The 25,649-nt window shown below is 36.7% G+C and overlaps 1 protein-coding gene across 3 annotated transcripts in view; it reads right to left on the bottom strand.

Moving 5' to 3' along the window:
* The window catches only part of MAP4K5 (mitogen-activated protein kinase kinase kinase kinase 5), a 147,129-nt gene that overhangs the window by 37,436 nt on the left and 84,044 nt on the right, over positions 1-25,649 (bottom strand). For all 3 annotated transcript variants that reach the window (XM_060174994.1, XM_016193736.2, XM_060174995.1), the window contains 6 exons: positions 24,443-24,505; positions 17,531-17,612; positions 16,175-16,291; positions 13,164-13,242; positions 1,663-1,721; positions 51-118 (listed from right to left, as the gene is read on the bottom strand). In XM_060174994.1, coding sequence (XP_060030977.1) covers positions 51-118; positions 1,663-1,721; positions 13,164-13,242; positions 16,175-16,291; positions 17,531-17,612; positions 24,443-24,505 — 468 coding nt within the window. The remainder of the gene's footprint in view (positions 1-50; positions 119-1,662; positions 1,722-13,163; positions 13,243-16,174; positions 16,292-17,530; positions 17,613-24,442; positions 24,506-25,649) is intronic.

Below are 25,649 nucleotides of genomic sequence, written 5' to 3'. Positions count from 1 at the left end.
GTCTTATGTAGTCATATACAATTCAGTTATTAAATGAGAGAACAACTTACCTGCCAGTGTTTGCACCATCAACAAAAGGATTCCATTGAAATACAAAGTTTGGGTCTGATGACATTCCCTATGAAGGTAAAAAATTAGCTTAAAATATTAACCTTTTAACAGATATTTTTCATTTTATATGATTCAAGAAAACATTTAGTGTCATGTATATTAGCTATGTTAAATTTCAATGAAAAAAATCTTTGGCTAGATTTGCTATCATTTAACATATTAGGGTGAATGATTATTACTTAAATAGTAATAGTAGACTTAAATTTAAGAAATTCCATGAATATGGTAAATATAGGTCTTCTTCCCTAGAATGACAGTATTTCAAAAGCAACAGAAAAAAAGTACTTTCAGTCATTTGCATCACTTTTCCATTATTATGGAGAATGAACTATTCAGTTATTAAATACTCATTTATTAACTGATGCTACAATTGGGAATTTACTATGCAGTTAGATTATACTTCTCGGGAGTCGGGTGGTAGCACAGCGGTTAAGTGCAGGTGGCGCAAAGCACAAGGGCCATCTCAAGGATCCCGGTTCAAGCCCCCGGCTCCCCACCTGTAGGGGAGTTGCTTCACAGGTGGTGAAGCAGGTCTGCAGGTGTCTATCTTTCTCTCCCCTGCTCTGTCTTCCCCATCTCTCCATTTCTCTCTGTCCTAACAACTACGACATCAATAACAACAATAATAACTACAACAACAACAAAAAAAAAAAATACAAGGGCAACAAAAGGGAAAAAAAAATTAAAAAAATAAAAAAGAAGATTATACTTCTCAATGTTAACAATGAAGCAAATCACTAACGGAAGACAATTATCCCCAAAAGTATAATTTTACTAAAGCCTAAAAAATAAAGTAGATCTTAAAATTGTATTAAGTCAAGTTATATCTTGCCTTAATACACTCACTTCCCTGTTATACATAAGGAAAGGGCTAACTAAATAGAAATCTTAAAATAAGAGCAATGGCTAAAGAGAAATTATACTAGCAAATATAATGCATTTAAAAATAGTAAGGCAGTGGCCAGGTGGTGGCACACCTGGTTGAACGTACATGTTACAGTGTACAAGGACCCAAGTTCAAGCCCCCGGTCCCTATCTGTGAGGAAAAGCTTCAGAAGTGGTACAGCAGTGCTGTGGATATCTCTCTGTCTCCCCCTTCCCTCTCAATTTCTGGCTAGCTCTAGCAAATAAATAAAGATAATAAAAATTTTTTTTAAAAAAAGAATGGTAAGGCAATATAAAAGCATAAAACCCAACACAGATGAAGAAAAGATCCCAGAGGAGCTCCAGCGGCACAACCGGTCAGTGTGCAGTACTTACATAGAAAAGATCCCAGGGACTTAAAGCTGAACATCAAATTCCATACATTTAATAATTTAGTTGAAATTTGTGAAAAGACTCACAGGGAAAATGAAAGATTAAAATGTGAGATATTCTGTTGCCCCCTAGTCAAAATAGATCTAGTTATAAGCTTTTTCAAACTTAAATGTGTTAATCAGACTATTAAAATTAATGTGTAAACTAGTATATACATTGTTAGTCAAAGTATACCTAACAATATGCTTTCCCAAATTTTATTGTGTAATATACTTCAAATGCCATGATTCCTACCATTTCATCGCGTGCTTCTGTTTCTTTTCTCAGAGGAGGTTCAAATTGTAACTTGTCAACTGTAAAATATAGAAGATATGTGTACTCCACATTAAAGGGTAATCTTGGAAATGTAGTAAAAGACATGTATCCTGGGAGGAGGTAGCAAGAAGTAAAGAGAAAAAAAAATACCCCCAACTTTTCTACCTTATGCTTAAAAGATTAACAATTCATTACTTTCTTAACACAACTATAAAATTCTAAACTGGAGTCAGGAAATCAAATCGCACTTTTTGTATGTACAAGAGGTTTTTAAAAAGTAAATTACTAGGGGCCAGATGGTGGTATACCTGGTTGAGCACACATGTTACAGTGCCCAAGGACCCCGGTTTGAGCCCCTGGTCCCCACCTGCAGGGGGAAAGCTTCACATGTGATGAAGCAGGACTGCAGGTGTCTCTCTCTCCCTCTTTCTCTCTCTCTCCTCCCCCTCTGCATTTTTTTAAATTTATTTTTTATTTAAGGAAGGATAAATTAACAAAACCATAGGATAGAAGGGGTACAACTCCACACAATTCCCGCCACCCAATCTCCATATCCCATCCCCTCCCCTGATAGCTTTCCCATTCTCTATCCCTCTCTGGAGCTCTGCTTCCCCAGAGACCCCTCTGCATTTCTATCTCTATCCAATAAGTAAATAAAGATAATACAAATTTTTTTAAAGTAAATTATTAGGGGCTAGAGAGAGAGCTCAACCAATAAAATAAGTGCTTTGCCATGTATGTGAATCTTACCAAAGGAGCTCTGCATTGGAGGAAGCTCTATACTGTGGTATTTCCCTGTCTGTTTATATGAGTAAAAACAAAGTGATTGGGAGTACTGAAATCATGCATGTATAAGGCCCCAGATCTGCCAAAAGATAAAAGTAGATAACTAAGAAAATACCTTACAGATTTTCTCTAGGCTACAGATTCTGGAGCTAATTTATACGACAATTTTATAGCAAGGATAAGCCAAAAACAGAACAAAACAAACAAAAAACAAAAAATAAAATAAAGAGGACAAATGACACTGGCTAAATTAAATGATATTCAGGAATCCAATATTGTTATATTTTAAGTATTTTTTTGTTCAGTTTAATCAAACTAAAATTAGAATTATTCCAAGCTCCAGAGGGTAGGTAATATGTTATAAATGACACACGACAGAGAAAAAAAAATCATATAACTTTAAAATTCTAAAATCTTATGTGACTAAAAGACAAAAAAACCTTAAAATATTCTAGTCAGTAAAACAGATATGAAAGACTCCTAAATATAATTTTGGCAAAGAAAATATTTCTTACAATAGTTTTAAAGAAGACTAAATTGTCCTTATCCCTAAAATAAAATCTATAAAGCAATACACAAACTTACAAAATTCATTAATTAAAATATTAAGTCTATATTTTAAAATAAATGAGTAGAAAACATGAATAACAATCTACTTCATAATAAAGTCAAAAGTCCTTGTTCATCAATTATTTCTTTTTAAAAAAATTTAAAGCTTTTACTTTTTAAGTTCATTAATTTTATCTGATAGAACAGAGAAAAATTAGAGGAAAGGGAGAGACAGAGAAACACTTGAAGCAGTGCTTCAATTGCCTGTGAAGCTTTCCCTCTGCAGGTAAGGACTAGAAGCTTGAACCCGGGTCCACGTGCATGCACTTAACCAGGTGTACCATAACCCAGCCCTTCAATTACCATTTAACATAATTAAAAAACATCTGTGTATTACTTCAGACTGTGTCCCGAGACTTCAGGTGTGGAATGACAACCCTTTAGCTTCATTACTCAGGTGAGACCTTTCCTTTCATAGTATTCTCTAATTCCATTCCAGGTGGTTCACTTCCTAACAAAGTCCCAAAACCTAGATATAGACCAGATCCCATGAGACAGAGCATATGCTCACATGTATCCACATGCACTTCTGAAAGCAGAAGTACACAATAGTCTGCAGTGAGTACCCCCAACACTTCATCTGCACTATTCCTGCCTTTAGGTCCATAATGGTTCAACAATTTGTTTGGCTTTGTATGTTAACTCTTTTCAGCCACCAGGTTCCAGATGCTAGCATGATGCCGACCAGACTTCCCTGGACAGACTACCCCACCAATGTGTCCTGGAGCTCCACTTCCCCAGAGACCCACCCTACTAGGGAAAGAGAGACGCAGACTGGGAGTATGGATGGACCAGTCAACACCCATGTTCAGCGGGGAAGCAATTACAGAAGCCAGACCTTCCACCACTGTGCAACCCACAATGGCCTTGGGTCCATACTCCCAGAGGGATAAAGAATGGGAAAGCTGTCAGGGGCAGGGATGGGACATGGAGATCTGGTGGTGGGAATTGTGTGAAGTTGTATCCCTCCTGTCCTATGGTTTTGTTAATGTCTCCTTTTTTTAAATAAATAATTAAAAAAATAAAAATAAAACATCTTAAATCAAAAGCCATTATAATTCATGAATAATCACTTCACTCATTTGAAATAGAGATAACTACAATTTTTATTGCAAATAGAAAAACTGGTATCTGGGTTTAGAGATTAATTTTCAAAATTATAAATATGAAATGTAAGTTAAATAATTATCTAGCAAATTTCAATGTGTATCATAGATTTGGATTAAACTATCACCAATATCCAGAAATACTAATATCAAGAATTAAAATAGAGAAGTTTCATTTATAATTACTTACATAAACAATACTAAGCTAATTCCTATGATTAACCTAGTATTATTACAGTCAAGACTTTAAGTAGAGAATGTTAGGGTAGCAATATCAATGTCCTGTATAGTATGCTGGACCCCAAATTGTTTTGTTTTAAAGAAACTCTTAACAGTCATTTTAAGTGAGCCTCTATGGAAATACAAAGGTGAGGAAAGCCGATGTAGGTGCTAGCTATTTATAATGAAGTAAGAGGAACTGAAATCCTTTTGCTATAGTTATACTCATATAACACACATGTGTGCAAACAATATGACACAGCTGTTTAGAGGCAATGGCTAACAGACAGTCACTGGCTGAGATCCTTTGGTAAGATTCACATTCATCCTGGCTTTCTGCTTGAGGGTGCTTTTCAAAGCAGGAACACAATAGAGGAGTAAGTCTCACTGGGTGCAAAAAAAAAAAAGATGTGAACTTGGTGTTAGGCAGCAGGATGGGCAGAGTTCCAGATAATAAAGAAGGGGCTCCAGAAATACGTCAAGAGGTTTCTTTAAGTAGCTGGGGAGATGATCTAACTATTAGATTGCTGGAAAAGTCATGATGCATTTTTTGCATAGAAAAATATGTCATGACTTTCCTGACAACCCAGTAGTAGAACTTACATGTCTGAAGCCCTTGTTCTGTCCCTAGATGTAGTGGTGTTCTGGCTTTTCTGTCTCTCACACGAAATAACTTTTTTTAAAAGAAGTAACCCTAAGTCTTTGGTTTAATATTAAATTGCATATAAATATTACAAAGTTATGCAAATGATGTTAGAAAACAAGTGGCAGTGCTGTGAAGTAAACTCATTTGTGACCACAGGACCAAAAAAGATACCTGGACAACTACACAGCAAAAATATTTTGCTTAGAACTCTAGTAATATTGGGTACAAGCCTTGAAAAGGATCAAACTAACTTACTCATTTTTTTAAAATAAAAAATTTCAACTTAATTTTATTTGATAGGACAGAGAGAAATTGAGAGGGAAGGGGGTGTAGAGAGGGAGAGAGACAGAGAGTCGCCTGCAAACCTGTTTCACTGCTTTTGGAAAGCTTTCACGGGGGAGGGGGTTTAAACCCAGGTCCTTACATATACTAACATGTGCACTTAACCAGGTGTGCCACCATCCAGCCCCCTAATTAGTTCTTCACTTTTTTTTGAGAGAAAGACACCTGCAGACCTGCTTCACCTTGTCTATTTTTTTCTGCCCCTCTCTACTCGTCCTCTCTCCTCTCATTTTTTGTGTCCTATAAAATAAAATAAAATAAAATAAAAAGAAAAAAATAGAAATAATGTCCACCAGGAACCATGGATTCCTAATTCCAGCATCAAGTCCCAGTGATAACCCTGGTGGCAATTTAAAAAAAAAGTAGAAAAATACAAACAATAAGTTGAAAAACATATATTCAGATAACACTGATATGGACATTGGTACACAGGAAATTTTTAAACAGCTATTATAAATATGTTCAAAGATTTAAGGGAAAAAATAGAAATCATAAGTACATCAAAATTCTCAGTAAGAGAAATAGAAATCTACATATATATGTATATGAAAGTTGGTACCCCAAAATATAACATCTTAAATAGAATTCATTAGTGGTTTCAAATAGCAGACTGATTTCTAGAGAAGGAAAGATCAATAAACTTGAAGTCAGGGCAACAAAGACAAAATTAAGTAGAGAAAGAACAAAAATCTATTGTGTACCTGGAAATCATAAAAAATGAAATCTTAGTGACTTAAGAAACTTCAAATGGCCTAATTTGTAATTGGAGTCCAGAAGAGAGGACCTAAAGCAAAAATATAAATAATTGCCATTGTAATCAAACTGCATGGTAGTGGAACAAAAATAGGTACACAGACCACGAGTGGAACCAAACTGAAAGCTCAAAAACAAACTCCCACACCTATGTACATTGATTTTTTGACAAGGGGGCCCAAAGTATTAAATGGAGGAAGGAGGGCTTCTTTAATAAATGGTGTTAAATTGCATTGAAACGTACAGGAGAATAAAACTGAGACACCTTATATAATCAGAAACAAAAGTAAACTCCAAATGGATCAAGGACTTGGATGTTAGACCAGAAACTATCAAATAATTAGAGGAAAATATTGTTGGGACACTTTCTCATCTAAATCTCAAGGGTGTCTTTGATGATAAAGACCGAATTGCAAGACTAAAAGTAAATGAACTGAAAACTGAAAAGCTTCGGCACAGCAAAAGAAACCATGACCCAAACAAAAAGACCCCTCACAGAATGGGAGATTTTTACATTCCATATATCAGACAAGAGACTAATAACCAAAATATATGAAGGGCTCACCAAACTTAGCAACAAAAAAGCAAATACCCAAAGCAAAAGTGGGGAGAGGATATGAACAGAATATTCACTATAAAAGAGATTCAGAAGGCCAACAGATAGGAAAAATTGCTTCAGGTCACTGATTGTCAGAGAAATGCAAGTAAAAACAAAGAGATACCACCTCACCCATGAGAATGTCACAGATCAAAAACAACAGCAGCAACATATGCTGGAGAGGTTCTAGGGACAGAGGAACACTCCTGCACTGCTAGTGGGAATGTAAGTTGGTCCAACCCCCTGTGCAGAGCAGTCTGGAGAACCCTCACAAGGCTAGAAATGAACCTTCATTATGACCTAGCAATTCCTCTCCTAGGGATATATCCAAGGAGTCAGACACACCCATCAAAAAGATTTGTGTACAGCTATATTCATAGCAGCACAATATGTAATAGCCAAAACCTGTGGTATATATACACAATGGAATACTACACAGCTATTAAGAATAATGAACCCAACGTCTTCATCCCATTCTGGATGGAGCTAGAAGGAATTCTGTTAAGTAAGATAAGTCAGAAAGAGCAAGATGAGTATGGGATGATCCCGCTCATTAACAGAAGTTGAGAAAGAAGAACAGAAAGGGAAATGCAAAGCAGAGACACTCATACACTGCTGGTAGGAATGTGAAATGGTACAACCACTATGAAAAGCAGTATGGAAGTTATTCATAAATATTAACATTCCATATGACCCATTTATCCCAATTCTAGACATTTTTCTGTATAACATGAAACTACTAATAAAAAGTTCTGTGTTCACTGTAGGGTTATTTATAATAGTCAAAATATGGAAACAACTCAAGTTTTTAACAACTTTAATTTTTTTTTTTTTAGTGGTACTTAATATGATTCTAGTATCTGGCTAAAATTTACTTTGACTCAGCTAAAATCATATAATTAAACCAACTACTGGGCTTCTCTTTTTTTATTTTTTAAAACTTTTTATTTATAAAAAGGAAACATTGACTAAACCATAGGATAAGAGGGGTACAACTTCACACAATTCCCACCACCAGAACTCTGTATCCCATTCCCTACCTTGAGAGCTTTCTATTCTTTAACCCTCTGGGAGTATGGACCCAAGGTCCTTGTGGGATGCAGAAGGTGGAAGGTCTGGCTTCTGTAATTACTTCCCCGCTGAACATGGACTTTGACAGGTTGATCCATACTCCCAGACTGCCTTTCTCTTTCCCTACTGGGGAAGGGCTCTGGGGAAGCAGAGCTCCAGGACACATTAGTGGTGCCAACTGGACTTCCCAGGGCAGATGACTCCAGCATGTGTCCTGGAGGCCTGCTTCCAAATCCCCACCCCACTAGGGAAAGAGAGAGACAGCCTGGGAGTATGGATCAACCTGCCAACGCCCATGTTCAGCAGGGAAGCAATTACAGAAGCCAGACCTTCCACCTTCTGCACTTCATGATGACCCTGGGTCCATACTCCCAGAGGGATAAAGAGTAGGAAGGTTATCAGGGGAGGGGATGGGATGCAGTGTTATGGTGATGGAAATTGTGTGGAGTTATGCTCCTCTTATCCTATTATTTTTTGTCAGTGTTTCCTTTTAATAAATAAAAATTAAAATAAATATACAATCTATTAAATGATCAAACAGTCATAAAACATAACTGACAAACAAAATAAGCCTTGAAAAAATTGAGAAAGGGTCAACAAAAATGACTCTTATGTTTTTGGTCTACTATTGGAAACACTTAAGAATTTATTCCATAGGAGTTGAAATTCCAAGAGCTCACCCAGGAGAGCACATAGTTTACCATTTACAAGGACCCACATTTGAGCCTTTCTCCACAAGTGAGCACTATGCACAACAGATGTTATAGTAGCTCTTCTCCTATCTCAGTCTCCCATCTTAAAATTTAAAAAAGGAGTCAAATGGGAGGGTTGGAATTGCACAGGCACAAAATCCACACACACAAAAAAGGGGGTTACAGCAGGTTAAGCGCAGGTGGCATAAAGCGCAAGGACCGGCATAAGGATCCCAGTTCAAGCCCCAGGCTCCCCACTTGCAGGGGCGTTGCTTCAGAGGCGGGGAAGCAGGTCTGCAAGTGTCTTATCTTTCTCTCCCCCTGTCTTCCCCTCCTCTCTCCATTTCTCTCTGTCCAATCCAACAACAATGACATCAACAACAATAATACAACAATAAAACAACAAGGGCAACAAAAGTAAATAAATAAATATTAAAAAAAAATTTTTAAAGAATATTAAAAAAAAGAGTTAACTTCACGTGGATACTCACTGAAGTACTCATTGAAGAACTAAATCCTGATTTTCCTCAAAAGACTATCATAAAGATATCAATTCTTTCAAGTTAATATAGACAGCTAAAGTAGGGGCCAGGTGGTGGCACACCTGGTTGAGAGCACATGTTACAATAAGCAAGGACCCAGGTTCAAGTCTCTGGTCCTCACCTGCAGGGGTAAAGCTTTGCAAGTGTTTAAGCAGGGCTACAGGTGTCTGTGTCTCCCTCTCTTTCTTTCTCCCTACCTCTGCCCTTCCTCTCACTTTCTGTCTGTCTATATAATAAAGATAATAAAAAAATGTAAAAAAGAAGTTAAAGTACATCAATAAAACAGAGACTTTTTAAGATAAGCTGGTTCTTTATGTGCTAAGAATACAATAAGCAAGCATTAAAAAAAAACAACACAGCAAAAAGTGAATATATGAAAAGGGGGAGGAAGAGAAGCACTGGTGGACCTAACAGATCTTAAGAACTATTATAAAGTTCTGGTGGTGGGAATTATGTGGAGATGTACCCATCTTCCTCTTTTTTTTTTAATTTTCTTTTTTTAAAATATTTATTTCCTTTTTGTTGCCCTTGTTGTTTTACTGTTGTAGTTATTATTCTTACTGATGTCGTTGTTGGATAGGACAGAGAGAAATGGAGAGAGGAGGGGAAGACACAGAGGGGGAGAGAAAGATATAGACACCTGCAGACCTGCTTCACCTCCTATGAAGCAACTCCCCTGCAAGTGGGGAGCTGGGGGTTCGAACCAGGATCCTCACACTGGTCCTTTGTACTCCTCTTATCCTATGTTTTTTTTCAGTGTTTCCTTTTTATAAATAAAAATGTTTTAAAAAGGAAGGAAGAAACGAACAATTGGAAATAGTTAATAGGTGTAGGTGTGATTTAGAGAGGAAGAGGAAGAGAAGGTAGGCCCATAGAAAAATGTAAAACAGGGAGTTGGGCGGCAGCGCAGTGGGTTAAGTGCACGTGGCACAAAGCGCAAGGGCCAGCAAAAGGATCCGGGTTCAAGCCCCAGCTCCCCACCTGCAGGGGAGTCGATTCACAAGCAGTGAAGCAGGTATGCAGGTGTCTGTCTTTCTCTCCCCCTTCTGTCTTTCCCTCCTCTCTCCATTTCTCTCCTATCTAACAACGACAACAACAATAATAACTACAACAAAGAAAAACAACAAGGGCAACAAAAGGGAAAATAAATTAAAAAAAACTTAAAAAAAAAAAAGAAAAATGTACAAATAGTGGTCCGGGAGTTGACACAGTGGATAAAAAGCACTGGATTCTCAATCATGAGGTCCTGAGTTTGATCCTCAGCAGCACATGTACCAGACTGGCGTCTGGTTCTTTCTCTCCTCCTATTTCTCTCATGAATAAATAAATAAATCCTTTAAAAGAAAAATGTATAAATATATATCAATATAGATAGATAGAAATAGAAATTATAGTCCACCCATATCTGTGATCTTAGGAGAACTACTGCAGTTTCCAATGGAGGGAATGGTGGTGGGAACTGTGTAAAATTTTACCTGTTATCATATAATTTTGTAAATAAATATTAAATCACATTTTAAAAAAAGAACTACTAAAGGGAGTCAGGTGGTAGCACAGTGGATTAAGTGCATGTGGCGCCAAGAGTAAGGACCAGTGGAAGAATCCCGGTTCAAGCCCCCGGCTCCCCACCTGCAGGGGAGTTGCTTCACAGGTGGTGAAGCAGGTCTGCAGGTGTCTATCTTTCTCTTCCTCTCTTTGTCTTCCCCTCCTTTCTCCATTTCTCTCTGTGCTAGCCAACAACAATGACATAATTATTAACTACAACAATAAAACAACAAGGGCAATAAAAGGGAATAAATAAATATTAAAAAAATAGAACTACTATAAAGTTAAAATAATCAAAAGTATGGTACATGAGTATTTACATGAGTAAATATATTAATGCAACAGGATAAAATTCCAGAAAGAGTCCCAAAGTATATGTAGGAATTTAGTACATATCAAACACATTAGTGAAAAGATTAAGCTTTTAATAAATAGCATTACAAGTAGGTAGTCATTTAGAAAGACTGAAGTTGAACTCATACTTTCTGTTTTCTTTTTTTCTATTTTTTAATTGTTTTTTCTATTTTATTTGATAGGACAGAGAGAAATGGGGAGAAGAGGGGGAGACAGAAAGGAAGAAAGACACCTGCAAACTACCACTTGTGAAACATCCCCCCCTGCAGGTGGGTACTTCCTGTTTTCTACCAAACAAATTAATACTGTATATCAAAGATTTAACTATTTAAGAAAAGAAAGACGGTAAATTACAAGGAAAAAAAAAAGGAAAATTATTTTATAGTCTTAGGATGACAAAGGCCAATATGCTTAATGTAACACAAAAACCCAAGTTACACAAAATAAGTAAACCAGACTATACTGAGTTTATGAAGGATCAAGAAATATAGAATACAGCTTTATAAATGTAACATCAACTTTTCTAATTTTCTGTATAGTACTTGAAGTCCACAGTGACTTGGAATTATATAAGAAAACTAAAGAACATTATTAGCAATCTGGGCACTAAAATATTAAATTCTGAATTATTTGCTTAACTATGACAAGACCTGACTGAAACAACTGATATGGGATTTCTAATTCTGCTGTGTGCAGAAAAAAATAATCTGAGCTCAAGAAAACTCAGAACTAAACAAAATGCTCATTTGTAGTTAATTCTAATTTGCTTAAATATGTTATAAATTATCTTCCTATTATGGATTATAATTTTAAACGACTTTAAATCTCTCTTGAAAAAAGTATGCACCCAAATAAATATATCCATACATCATAAACCATTTTGCCAAACCTGCTCTTCTAAATTAATGTAACTAAAGTGGCAAGTATTATTGATTTTATAATTATCTCCAATGACTGATACGATATATAAAAATTAATTTCCCCTTAAAGCAAGTTGTTTTTGTTGTTGTCACTGGGCCTGTACTGCTCCAGGCCAACTTCTTTTTTTTTTTCATAATTTTTTAAAGACTTTATTTATTTTCTTAGGGTAAGGAGAAACTGAAGGGGAAGGGGGTTAGTAAGAGAAAGAGGAGAGACCTGCAGCACTGCTTCACTGCTTGTGATGTTTCCTCATTTGTGAGGTCCAGGTCAACTTTTTCAAATACAGACAGAGAGGAGGCCATGGGGTAGGGTAGTACAGTGGGTTAAGTGCACATGGGGCTAAGCACAGGGACTGGCATAGGGATACTGGTTCAAGCCCCCAGCTACCCACCTGTACGGGGGTCACTTCACAAGTGTGAAGCAGGTCTGCAGGTATCTATCTTTCTCTCCCCTTCTCTGTCTTACCCTCCTCTCTCGATTTCTCTCTGTCCTATCCAACAATAACAACAAGGGCAACTAAATGGGGGGGGGGAAGTGGCCTCCAGGAGCATTGGATTCATGGTGCAGGCACTGAGCACCAGAGATAACCCTGGAGGCAAAAAAAAAAAAGAAAGAAAGAAAGATAGAAAGAAAGAAAGAAAAAGACACCACAGCATTGAAGCTTCCCACAGTGCAGTAGAAATCAGATTCGGGCCTGAGTCTTAGCATGTCAAAGCAGAGTTCCCAGGTGGGCTATTTTGCCAGTCTGAAGCAAGTATTATTATTTTTTTAAAATCTAAATGCCCAACAAGATGACACTTATTATAATTTATCAACTCAATACAGTGCATATAAGCTTTATTTAAAAATGCTTATGGTGATTAGGAAAATAAATGAAAAGTACTTCTGACTATACTAAGTAAAATTTTATTTATTATTTATTTATTTTGAGAGAGATGCAGAGAGAGAAAGACACAGAAAGAAACATGAGAGCACTGCACAGCTCTGGCTTACTGTGGTGCAGGGGACTGAACCTGGGACTTCAGAGCCTCAGGCAGGAGAGTCTCTTTGCATAACCATTATGCTATCAAACCCCCCCCCCTTCTAAGTAAAATTTTACATGTAGTATAAATTGTCATGGAAAACCATGAAGGAAGTTACATCATAAACCAGAAAAGCAAACTCTGTTTTAGAGGTATTCTGATATGCTGAAGTATATAACCTGAGTTAGTCTGGGACTTTATTATCCCAAAAGAACAAGAACACCTAACCCAACCCTCCAAAACCACCAATTGAAAACATATACCAAACACATACAATTTATTTCTGAAGCTGTCCGTTCAGCTCTGGCATTCCTGTTTGTAGATCTAATGGTATGACGAATGATTGCATGGGGCTGTGAATATAAGCATAGTATGAACACTTTAAAACTTTCAATAATAAAGTTAAAAGGTCAAACAATGTTTCAAATTAAGTGATCATTTGTTGACAATCAAAACTACCTACATATGAAACACAATGAACACTAAGATACTTAAAAACAAATTCACTTTTTCTACATTTACATAGTATAATATATTGAAGCGATTCAAAGAAATTCAACATATCTCACTTAACATAATTCCTCTAGGTCCATCCAAGATGGGTCAGAGAAGGTGGGTTTATTTTATTTTACCAGAGCACTGTGCAACTCTGACTTATGGCAGGGCAGGGCATTAAACCTGGGACCTCAAAGCTTCAGGCATGAATCTGTTTGCATATCCATCCCCAACCCTCCTTCCTTATTTTAATTTTTTTTTAAATCAACTTAAAGGTTGTTTTTTTTTTGTTTTTTTTTTGCCTACTGGATCCTTAAATTCTGGGAGAAATTCCAGGATTCTATTATAGGCCCACTTCTCATTCTAGGCCCACTTCTCATTCTACTTGCTTCCCTTGCTGACCATATTTACTTCTTAAGGTATACAAATACATTTAATGACTCAAATTTATTATCTTTGCTTCTCAAACAATAACCATATAATATCCAACTCATTTAAGATTTTTCCATTTGGAAGTCTCATGAAACATCAAAGTTATCATATATGAAACTAAATTTATTTTTCTTCCCAAATCTGATTCATACACTAGTGCTCTTAAATGGCACTTTCCTAGCCACTGGACTTTCAAATCAAACTTTGGAAGTAATTTCTAATTGGACACACCCTTATGTCTTCATCCAATCACCAAATTCTCTTACACTATAAAAATCTTTTAAATACCCATACATACTCCTGTCATTGCTAACCTTAATGGTTTCTACTGCCCTGAGAAGAATGTTCAAAAATTTAAGGCAGTCTGCAATAGAATGGTGAGTGTCTAACTCTATGTCATCTCCCATCACTTCCTTTGTTGTTTTCTGATGTAATCCAACTAACTTTACTTCATGTAACACCTTTTCTGCTTTCAAGCATGATTATCATTTCCTTTGCTCAGAACACTTGTGCACACTTTCTTCTACCTAATTTTTGTTGAGGTTGGCTTTCAGTATTGCCCCTATAGTTAGCTTTTTTTCTCTCCCTATTATGTGCCTCTGAAACATCCTATATTTTCCATTTCATTACAGCTAACACACATAGAATCTGTTTGATAGCATTTCTGAATTTTAACTTGTATCATAATAAACTCGATCATGGTAGGAAGAGTTAAATCTCATACACCATTATGTCCTCAGTTGCCTAGCAGAAGGTACTGTATTTCAAGGACTGAAAAAGTGTGGTGATACTGAACAAAACTCAAAACAAAACTTGGGAGGTACAGCAGATTTAGAAAGTCCAGAAAAAATAGCATAAGAAATAGAAGATGAGTTTGGTTATTTAAACAAGTACAGACTAACCGTAGAATCAAGCAATATCCAATTCTGTATTTAAACTATAGCTACTTAAAAATATTAAGAAGACAGAGGCGGGGGGAGAATATGAATGAACATCACTCCGGTATATGCAGTACCAGACACCAAGCTCTGGACCTCATGCTTATAAGTTCTGTCCCCAGATCTTATGACATTTTAAATTTTATTTATTTATTTATTTATTTTGCCTCCAGGGTTATCACTGGGGCTTGGTGTCTGCACTACAAATCCACTGCTCCTGGAGGCCATTTTTCCCATTTTTGTTGTTGTTGTTGCCCTTGTTGTAGTTGTTATTGTCATAGCTGTTGTTGTTGGATAAGACAGAGAGAAACAGAAGCGACTTGTGAAGCGACTGCCTGCAGGTGGAGAGCTGGGGGCTTGAAATGGGATCCCTATGCTGGCCCCTGCGCTTGTGTGCTTAATCTGCTGCACTATGACCCAGCCCTTTCTTATGACAATTTTTATCCTTTAAAAGATTAAAATATCATTTAGAGAAATGTTCTAGGGAATAGAGTGGAAGAGATCAGTATCAACCAACTCTGATTTTCTAGCAGGGGAAGGAGACAGAACTGATTCTAGTTTCAGATATCTCTTAAAATACTTAGTCAAGTACAGGTCCAAAAAGGATGACAGAGGACCTAAGGGGGATTATATTGTTATGTGGAAAACTGAGAAATGTTATGCATGTACAAACTATTATATTTACTATCAAATGTAAAACATTAATCCCCCAATAAAATAAATAAATAAAATAAAATTGAAAAAAATCCCTAGTCAAATGAACTAAGAAAATAAGTGATCTGGGAGAGGGCACAGTGGCTAAGGCATTAGACTCTCAAGCATGAGGTCCTGAGTTCAATCCCCAGCAGCACATGTACCAGCTGTCTGTTCTTTCTCTCCTCCTAATTTTCTTTCTAATAAATAAATAAATAATCTTAAAAAGAGAAAATAACACGAGGGACCGGGTGGTGGTGCACCTGGATGAATGCACGTTACACTGCTCAAGGACCTGGGTTCAAGCCCCCAGCCTCAGGGTGAAAGCTTTGTGAGTGGTGAAGCAGGGCTGCAGGCAGGAGTCAGTCTGTCTCTTTCCCTCTCTATTACCCAGTTCTCTCTTGATTTTGGGCTGTCTCTAGCCAACAAATAAATAAAGATAATACAAAAAGAAATTTTAAAAAGAAAAAATAACATGATAGTGTATTAAGAACAGTAATCCTAGGTCTAGAAGTAGAATTGATAGCAGTATCAACCTGTTACATTATGCATATTATAGAAGAGTAAAGTAATATTGATTATACGCAGGGTAAGCATAGTTTACATTGTTAATCAGTCTTTATCAGTTTACCTTCTTTAAATAATTTAAAACAGTTAATTAGAAAATAAACACTAAGGATATACTAAACCTTTCTTTTTGAGTGTTAAACTGCAAATAATTCCTTACCTCAAAGTCATCATCATCGCCTTCTGCATAATGTGAATGGTTGTCTGGATTGTTCATTTTATCCAACAGTTCAACTGCTAGAGCCCTAGAAAGACCTGGTTGTCCTACAAAAGTATGCTAAGTAAAAAGACAAACAAACAACACTAAATTTCATGCACTTGCTTTTACATCCATGACTTTTAGAAAGTGTTACTTGTATTATTCCGTTCAGTAACTACTAGAGACAAGTATACTGGGGCCCTGCTAAAGCAAGTAAATGATATAATTTGTTAGTAAAAATACTAGTGAACCCATTATTGTATATATATATATAAAAAAACAAAGGATCTTTGTCAAGTAAGTTTATAACCTGGTTAATGTCTCTAGGTAAATCTATGTATAGTCTATTAAGTTGTAAAATTTAACCTTGGCAATGCCAATGACATTCATTGCCCATGCCATTATAATGATATATAAATACTATAACATAATACATATCACAATAAGAAAAAGCATTCTACACCTGTGTAATTTATTCTAGTAAAATTATGTTCATGTACAGACTTTATGACATTTAAACTCAATTTTATCAGACTTTATGACATTTAATTTTCTCAGACTGTTGCCATCATTTATTTTTTCTAATAAAAATATTTTACAAACACACAAAACAAAGTATGCTATAGATTTACGTAAGCCAAGAAAAGCAATTAATTTTAAATGACAGTAACAATAGAGAGTCTTTTCTATAGCAGTGGATGGCAAACTACAGCCCACAATAAAATATCTTATAAATAAAATTTTACTGGGTAATAAAGCCATACCTACTTTTGTGTACTATTTACCAATATGTTTGTGCAATGAGAATTAACATTGAGTAGTTGCAAGAGAGATTGTTAGATATTTACTATTACATACTTACTGCTATGTATTTATTATTTGGCTCTCTACACAAAATTTGCTGACCCCTCCCAGTGAGAGGTTACTAATATTTTAATATGAAAAACCAGCTTTTGTCCTAGTGAAATGCCTAAATACTGAATTATTATAGAAAATTCCCCTATAGGGAGTCAGGTGTAGCACAGTGGGTTAGGCACATGTGGCGCGAAGAACAAGGACCAGCATAAGGATACCGGTTCGAATCCCCAGCTCCCCACCTGCAGGCGAGTTGCTTCACAGGTGGTGAAGCAGGTCTGCAGGTGTCTTTCTCTCCCCTCTGTCTTCCCCTCCTTTCTCCATTTCTCTCTGTCCTATCTAACAATGACATTAATAACAACAACAACAATAAAAAAAAAACAAGGGCAACAAAAGGGAAAATAAATAAATAAATATAAAAAATTTAAAAAAGAAAATTCCCCTATAATTTTAATGACTTACAGTCAGAAGTCTTTCAGCAGTTGGCCTTTTTTTGGGGTTTTTGGTTAGTGCTATCTTGACAAAATTGTGGAATGTCGATGACCTTCAAAGAAAAAGAGATGTACAAAAATGTTTATCTAATATTATTTTTAATGTTACTAATTAAATAAGTTACAAAATCTGAAACACATGATTTCTTTTCCTTAAGCCTCTTAGCTCTATATAATTCCAAAATACTAAATCTGAAGCAATATGGATTTCTTGGAAAGGTGTCAGTTTCTAATTAAAATGCACTTAGTTTGCAGAATAGTAATATACAACCTCTAAAATATACACTAGAGACCATAGTTCTTTTTTTTGTTTTTTGACTCCAGGGTTATTGCTGGGGCTTGGTGCCTGCACTACAAAGCCACTGCTCCTGAAGGTCATCTTTTTTCCATTGTTGTTGTTGCTGTTGGATAGGACAGAGAAAAATTGAGAGAGAAAGGGAAGATAGAGAGGGGTAGACAAAGCCACCTGCAGACCTGCTTCACTGCTTGTGAGGCTACCCCCCCCCCCTGCAGGTGGGGAACCAGGGGCTCGAATTAGGATCACTGCATGGGTCTTTGCACTTCACACTATCCATGCTTAACCTGGTGTGCTACTGCCCAACGCCCCCACACACACAGTAGTACTTTTAAAGAATTTAGAATCATTTTCTCTGGGTACCACAAAGGAATATAAATGACCTTTCACACTCCTTAATTTACATAGCATGTAACTATTTTGTTCTACTAAAAGAACTAGATGGCAATAGAGCGGGTAATACGATACAGCAATTCCTTTCTCTCTCTGTGTTAGATTCTTAACAGATTCCTCTCTCCACCATCACTGGTCATCTCCATCAGGAATAACATCATAAATCCTCTTGTGGGCCTCTACAGGACCTTGCCCTCAATGTAGAACAATAATGGTAGAAATTGCCCCACTTCCTGAAGGGAGGGTGGATCAACTTATTCTGCTATTCGAGAAAAGAGTCCTGAAAAGAGTGCGGCCTAGAATGTTCCTAGCTATAACCATAAAAAGAGCTGTAAGACCGACAGGGATGTAGAGGTTGCACAGGCTCCTGTGCTAAATATGAATAGACATGGGCCCTAAGTTAGACTGATGAGGTTTATAGATAACAGTATTTATATACTTTTCCCATATTTGGGAGCTATTCTTCTTCCTGATTCAACTTTCTGGTCCTATTCCCAACTCTGACACCATCTTCCCAGATAATACTTTCAGCCCACCTGCATGTTTGCTGACAGGCTTAGGCCAAAATTGGTAATGTCATGGGCCCATTGAAATATACTTAACGGTGAAGCAGGTCTGCAGGTGTCTATCTTTCTCTCCCCCTCTCTGTCTTCCCCTCCTCTCTCCATTTCTCTCTGTCCTATCCAACAACAATGACAACAAGAATAACTACAACAAGGGCAACAAAAGGGAATAAAAACAAAAAAACAAACAAAAAACTACCTTTACGTTCCTGATTATTAAACAACATATTGTTTTATATCTTAATGTTTTTCAGCCACCAAGTTGCAGGTGCTATCATGATGCCAACCTGACTTTCCTGGGCAGAAGATCTCACCAAAGTGTCCTGGATCCCCACCTCCCCAGAAACCCTAACTCATTAGGGAAAAATAGAAACAGGCTATGGGCAATGGAACAACCTGTTAACACCCATATCCAGCAGAGAAGCAATTATAGAAGCCAGACCTCCCACTTTCTGTACCCCATAAAGATCTTTGGTCCATACTCCCAGAAGGATAAAGAACAGAGAAAATTTCAGTAAGGAAGAGTAAATGGAACTCTGATGGTGGGAACTTTATGGAATTGTACCCCTTTTATCCTACAGTCTTGTCCATCATTATTAAATTGCTAACAAAATAAAACAAAAATTATATATCTATGTGAAGAGACCTATGTACACTTATGTTCATAGCAGTACAATTTATAATAGTCCAAACTTGAAAACAGCCTAGATGCCTGATGACAGATGAGTGGCTACCAAAGTTGTGATACACTGATACACACACACACACACACACACACACACACACACACACACACCCCTATTAAAGTTTTTCCCCTCTACTGGGTCCTCTGGAGTCACAGGTATGCAAGTCTTGTGCTTTAATACTAAGTTATCTCCCTGGACCCAATACTAATAAATGTTTTAGAAAATTAAAAATATATAAAAGTTGAATGATGCAGAGACTCTCATGCCAGAGGTTAAATCCAAAGTCCCTCAGGTTAAATCCCCAGCACCACCATAAGCCAGAGCTGAGCAGTACTCTGGTAAAAAATAAATAAATAAATAGATAAATAAATAAATATTGGAAAATGACAGAAAAAAAAGAAAAGAAATAGGATAGAGTAAAAGTAGGATGAGGTGTGGTGCACTCTAACAAAATGAAGGACGCTGGGGAAGGGAAAGATGGAGGGGTTGGCTGGGGGGTCCAGTTGCTTGATGGTGGAAAAGGACCCAAGTTGGAGATGAGAGTATTTTTCAGACACCTATCATGGGGTGATGAAAAGCTGTAACCATGTGTCAACAACTGTATTATAAAACATTAACCCTCCAATAAAGTGATTTAAAAAAAAAAAAAGACTATTGGGGCCAGGTGGTAGTGCATATGGTTGAGTGCACATGTTAAAGGACCCCGGTTTAAGACCCCGGTCTCCACCTGTAGAGGGGAAGCTTCACAAGAGGTAAAGCAGAGCTGCAGGCATCTGTCCCTAACTCCCTTTCCCCTCTCAATTTCTCTGTCTCTATACACAATAAATACATAAAAATATTTTTTAAAAGAGACTACTTCAAAAGTAAACATTTCTTGCTACTCTCATTGATCAAGTGGGGGGAAGGGAGAAGACATGAATTAAATCATGTTTTCATTACTAATGGCAAAGTGGGATATCTGCACCATGGCCAAGATACCACTGAAAGAGGGACTGGAGATGGAATAAACTTAGTCATTAGCAATGGCAATGTCCACACAACAGATCACTACAAAGAAGTCATAACTCTATATTTAATGACTTATGGGAGAGATAACATGTAGACAGATAGTATCTAAGACTGGTAAAGGTATTTTAATGGTAAGAAATTATTCTATGAAATCATTCTCAGAAGAGAAAACACTAAGCAGAACTTGGAATGAAGTTGGGTGTACTGCACCAAAGTAAAATACTCTGGGTTGGGTGGGTAGGGGAGGGTTCAGGTCCTGGAATATGATGGCAGAGGACCTAGTGGGAGTTGTATTGTTATGTGGAAAACTGGGAAATGTTATGCATGTAAAAACTATTGTATTTACTGTTGACTGTAAAATATTAATCCACTAATAAAAAATAAAAGTAACTATGAACTTAAAAAAATAAATTATTCTATGAATTTAGTCTTTATAGCTAACAGTCACTTATTTCTGAATGAATATGTAGTTATTCCTACCATAAAGTCCTCCAGTTTCAGTTATTTAGGGCTTAGAGTACCAGGGAACAGGAAGAACTTGGGTCAATACAAAAGAATACAGCCAGTAATAGGATATAAAGTTCTGTATTTCCAGAATGGTTTGTTTTACATTCTTGGCATTGTCTGCAGAAATGACCTGGCTTCAACATACTATAAATGGGAGTTGGGGGGAGGGGGTAGGGGTGGAAGAGAAAAAGAAAAAAAAAAAGTAAAAAACAAACAAAAAATCAAACAGTACTTTAGAATATGTTTTTTGGAATAATCCTCTTAAAATCTTAACACATGGCTGTCTCCCCAGAAAACTGAATATATATTCAAAATTTGGGTGGCAGAGGGTGTCCATGGGATTGCCAAGAAATCCATGCTATTTAGTGATTAGTCTTTTGTTTAATTTTTTAGTCATCTCCAAGGCTTCACTGCTCTGGGCTTTTTCTTTCTTTTTTTAAAATTTATCATTTTTTTAAAAAATATTTATTTATTCCCTTTTTGTTGCCCTTTTTTTTTATTGTTGTAGTTATTATTGTTGTTGTTGGATAGGGCAGAGAGAAATGGAGAGAGGAGGGAAAGACAGAGAGGAGAAAGAAAGATAAATACCTGCAGAGCAGACCTGCTTCACCAATTGTGAAGCAACTCCCCTGCAAGTGGGGAACTGGGGGCTCGAACCAGGATCCTTACTCCGGTCCTTGCACTTTGAACCACTTACGTTTTACCCACTGCACTATTGCCCAACTCCCTGCTCTGGGCTTTTTCAGGTAGAGGTAGAGAGAGAGTAAAAATAACTACAGCCTCATTCATGTTATTTAGTATATGAGAGAACTTATTATGAGAATTTTATTATAGCTTTTATCATGTCATTAAGGATATCTTTGTGCAGCCCTGAGAGGTGGCACAGTAAAGGGTTGGACTTTCACTCATCAGGTCTGGAGATTTATTTCCAGAAATTCACATGCCAGAGTAATGCACTAGTTTGTGTTCTCTCTCTCTCTCTTTCATTAATAAATACTACTTTTAAAAGAAAAACAGGATGTCAATATTAGAAATGTATTAACAATTTGAGACCACTGTTAAAATTCAGTATGATTACACGTTTGAAGTCTTACATGCTTTGACTCAAGGAACATATACTCAGCATATGGTCTATACATTAAAAAATTTGAGACATTCAGTTTTTCCCCTCTCATACCCCAAATCTTCATCTGTAATATTACAGCCATGTGTCCTGGAGCCTGCTTCCCCAGAGCTCTGTCCTACTCGGGAGAGAAACAGGCTAGCCGTATGGATGACCTGCCAACACCCATGTTCAGTGGGGAAGCAATTACAGAAGCCAGACCTTCCACCTTCTGCATCCCATAATGGCCATGCTCCCAGAGGGTTTAAGAACAGGAAAGCTATCAGGGGAGGTGATGGGATACAGAGTTCTGGAGGTGGGAATTGTGTGGAATTATACCCCTCTTATCCTGTGATTTTGTCAGTGTTTCCCTTTTACAAATTAAAAAAGGGCGGGCAGTGGTTTATTGGGTTAAGCACATATGGTGCAAAGCACAAGAACTGGTGTAAGGATCCAGTTCAAGCCCCCAGCTCCCCATCTGCAGGTGGGTCGCTTCACAGGTGGAGAAGCAGGTCTGCAGGTATCTTTCTCTCCCCGACTTCCCTCCTCTCTCGATTTCTCTCTATCCTATCCAACAATAATGACAGCAACAGCAACAACAATAACAATCACAACAATAACCATAAGGACAACAAAGGGGGGGAAGCCTCTAGGAGCAGTGGATTTTTAGTGTAGGCACCAAGTCCGAGCAATAACCCTGGAGGCAAAAACAAAATAAAACAAAAAAAAAAACAAACTAGTTTTTGGTGTATTGCACCAAAGTAAAAGTCTCTGGGGTGGATGGGAGGGAGAGTACAGGTCCTGGAAAAGGATGACAGAGGACCTAGTGGGGGTTGTATTGTTATGTGGAAAACTGAGAAATGTTATGCATGCACAAACTGTTTTATTTACTGTCAAATATAAAACATTAATCCCCCAATAAAGGGGAAAAAAAGAAAAAACTAGTTTGAATACACTTTCAAGAGTGCTGGTTAGTTCATTTGGTGGCATCTTATCACTAAATTATGATAGCAACTCAAGATTGTATTTGCTTTTATGGAAATAGAGAACACTTCAAACGAAGCGTCACTTCAAACAAAGATACTAGCATGAGTAGCTCCAGGCCAAAAGCCCTGTCATTAAGCACTAAGAATAAGTCATAGGACCTCTCTGGACTGGTGTTTCTCTTCCACAAAGTGAGGCACCTGGACAAGCATCAATTTTATTTGAGAGGGGAGGGCACTAAAGTTCTTTAAATTGGTAATTCTAGCCAATATTTAATTCTGATAACCCAATTTATAAAAGCAAGAGTGGGAAAGGAGCTTACTAGTAAACATTATTAGCTCCCCACTCCCCCTCCCCATTTGCCCTGGAACACTACCTCAGTTTTCATAACACAGTAAAAAAACTAAAATATATGATCAGCATGATCTGTCTCATTTAAGTTGCATTAATGTCTCCATTTTAGAATGCCACATTATTCTACTTTTCTCTTGAGAATAAAATTCTTATTGGCTTATTTGTAAAACAAAACAAAAAAAACAAGATGTCCTCATGGAATATAGGAACAGGCAAATTGTTTAATTTCATAAGAAAAAGGATTAGAAAAAAAAAAGAATTAGGATGAAAACAAGCAACCACCTCTTTGAATATTAAGGAAAGTAAAGTCAACAGCAACTGAACTTAATTTTTTTGCTACGAGGGTTCTCTCATTGGGACTTGGTGACTGCACGGCGTCTCCATGACTGGTGCCTTCTTTTTTAATTGAATGATTTATCTTTTCATTTATATAGAGACAGAAAGGTAGAAGAAGAGTGACAGTAACCACAGTACCAAAGCTTCCTTCAATGCAGGAGAAAAGGCTAGAACGTGGACTGTGCACATGACAAACCAGCATTCAATAGAAATGAGCTACTTCACCAGTCCTGCTAGATTCATTTTTAGTGTCATGGGATCTGAGAAGTCGCTTTAGATTTGTAACCATAAAAGTGAGCCTCCAAAGTAACTATGAAAGTAAAGAAATACAGGGCAATAAATAAATAAATAAAACTCTAAAATCTCACTGTACTGATTTTAAATCCTTTTCTTACCACATTTGTTACCTACCTGTGCTGTCAAAACACTACGAAAATTATCTTTTTTTTCTGTTTGTTTTATAGTAGTTGATTATAAAGTACAAATGACCTGGAAGATCAAACTAGTTCCTTGCCATACAACTACAAGAAAATAAGACTTGGATAAACTACTTAGAGCCTGTGGGCTTTAGTTTCATCATTTATAAAATAAGAAAAATGAACCTGTGTCCCTTTCAACTGTAAAATTTTATAAATCTGTATATATTATAACTTACCATTTTGTTTTGTCCTTTAATTTCGGAGGCTGAAAATTACTTTTTGACATTAAGAAGAGAGCCCTGAAATAAAAATTTTAGTTAAAGGGCAATATCAAAATATTCTCATTACTACATCTAGTAACTGGAATAACCTTTATAAAAACTTTACACAAGATCACTATGTACATAGGCACTGAGGAAAACTGGTGTGGAAATTACACCTTTTTATATTCTGGACAACATACAGAAAATTTCTCCTGGCTATAGAAGCTCTTTTTATTTTAAACAAATTCATTCACAGAGTAAAACTACTAAATGCTAAGAAGGGCTTTACCACTTTATTGTTAGATACATAATTACATAACTAGTATTATATCTTAAGTATACTTTACATAATTATATATCATTCTTTAACACAGAGAAAATGTTGTTATTCGAACATTATGTATGACCCATTTTTCCTGTAGATTCTAGGGATAGAGGTATGGAAAGCTTAAAAAGGAAGTTCTAAAATGCTTTTCCTCATATATTTCCCACAAAGCTTCTTCCAGGTTTCTAAGCAAACTCATTAGTCATTATTCAAATACTCCAAAATAATTTCTTGTCTTAAAAGTTAAATGACTTACATATAAAGGTAAAATAGAAAACAAAGTCCATATTCCTATCACCTTAAGATATCATTTCAAATTTTCTGTTCCTTTTTTTTAGTCCTTACCAAATGCCAGTAACTTACTACATCATTATAGTGACATTAGGTTAATATTTTGTTTTATTTTTCTCAGTCAACTTTCTTTTATTTTATTTTTATTTTTTTTATTATTAAAGAAAGTATTAATTAACAAAACCATAGGGTAGGAGGGGTACAATTCCACACAATTCCCACCACCCATTCTCCATATCCCACCCCCTCCCCTGATAGCTTTCCCATTCTCTATCCCTCTGGGAGCATGGACCCAGGGTCATTGTGGGTTGCAGAAGGTAGAAGGTCTGGCTTCTATAATTGCTTCCCCGCTGAACATGGGCGTTGACTGGTCGGTCCATACTCCCAGTCTGCCTCTCTTTCCCTAGTCGGGTGGGTCTCTGGGGAAGCTGAGCTCCAGGACACATTGGTGGGGTCTTCAGTCCAGGGAAGCCTGGCCGGCATCCTGATGACATCTGGAACCTGGTGCTCAGTCAACTTTCATATTACTTTGATATACAGCAGCTCTTCTAAGTAGGTAAGTTT

The sequence above is a fragment of the Erinaceus europaeus genome, chromosome 16 (genome assembly GCF_950295315.1).
Source record: "Erinaceus europaeus chromosome 16, mEriEur2.1, whole genome shotgun sequence".
Classification (NCBI taxonomy): domain Eukaryota; kingdom Metazoa; phylum Chordata; class Mammalia; order Eulipotyphla; family Erinaceidae; genus Erinaceus; species Erinaceus europaeus.
This window is presented reverse-complemented; position numbering and strand designations above follow the sequence as displayed.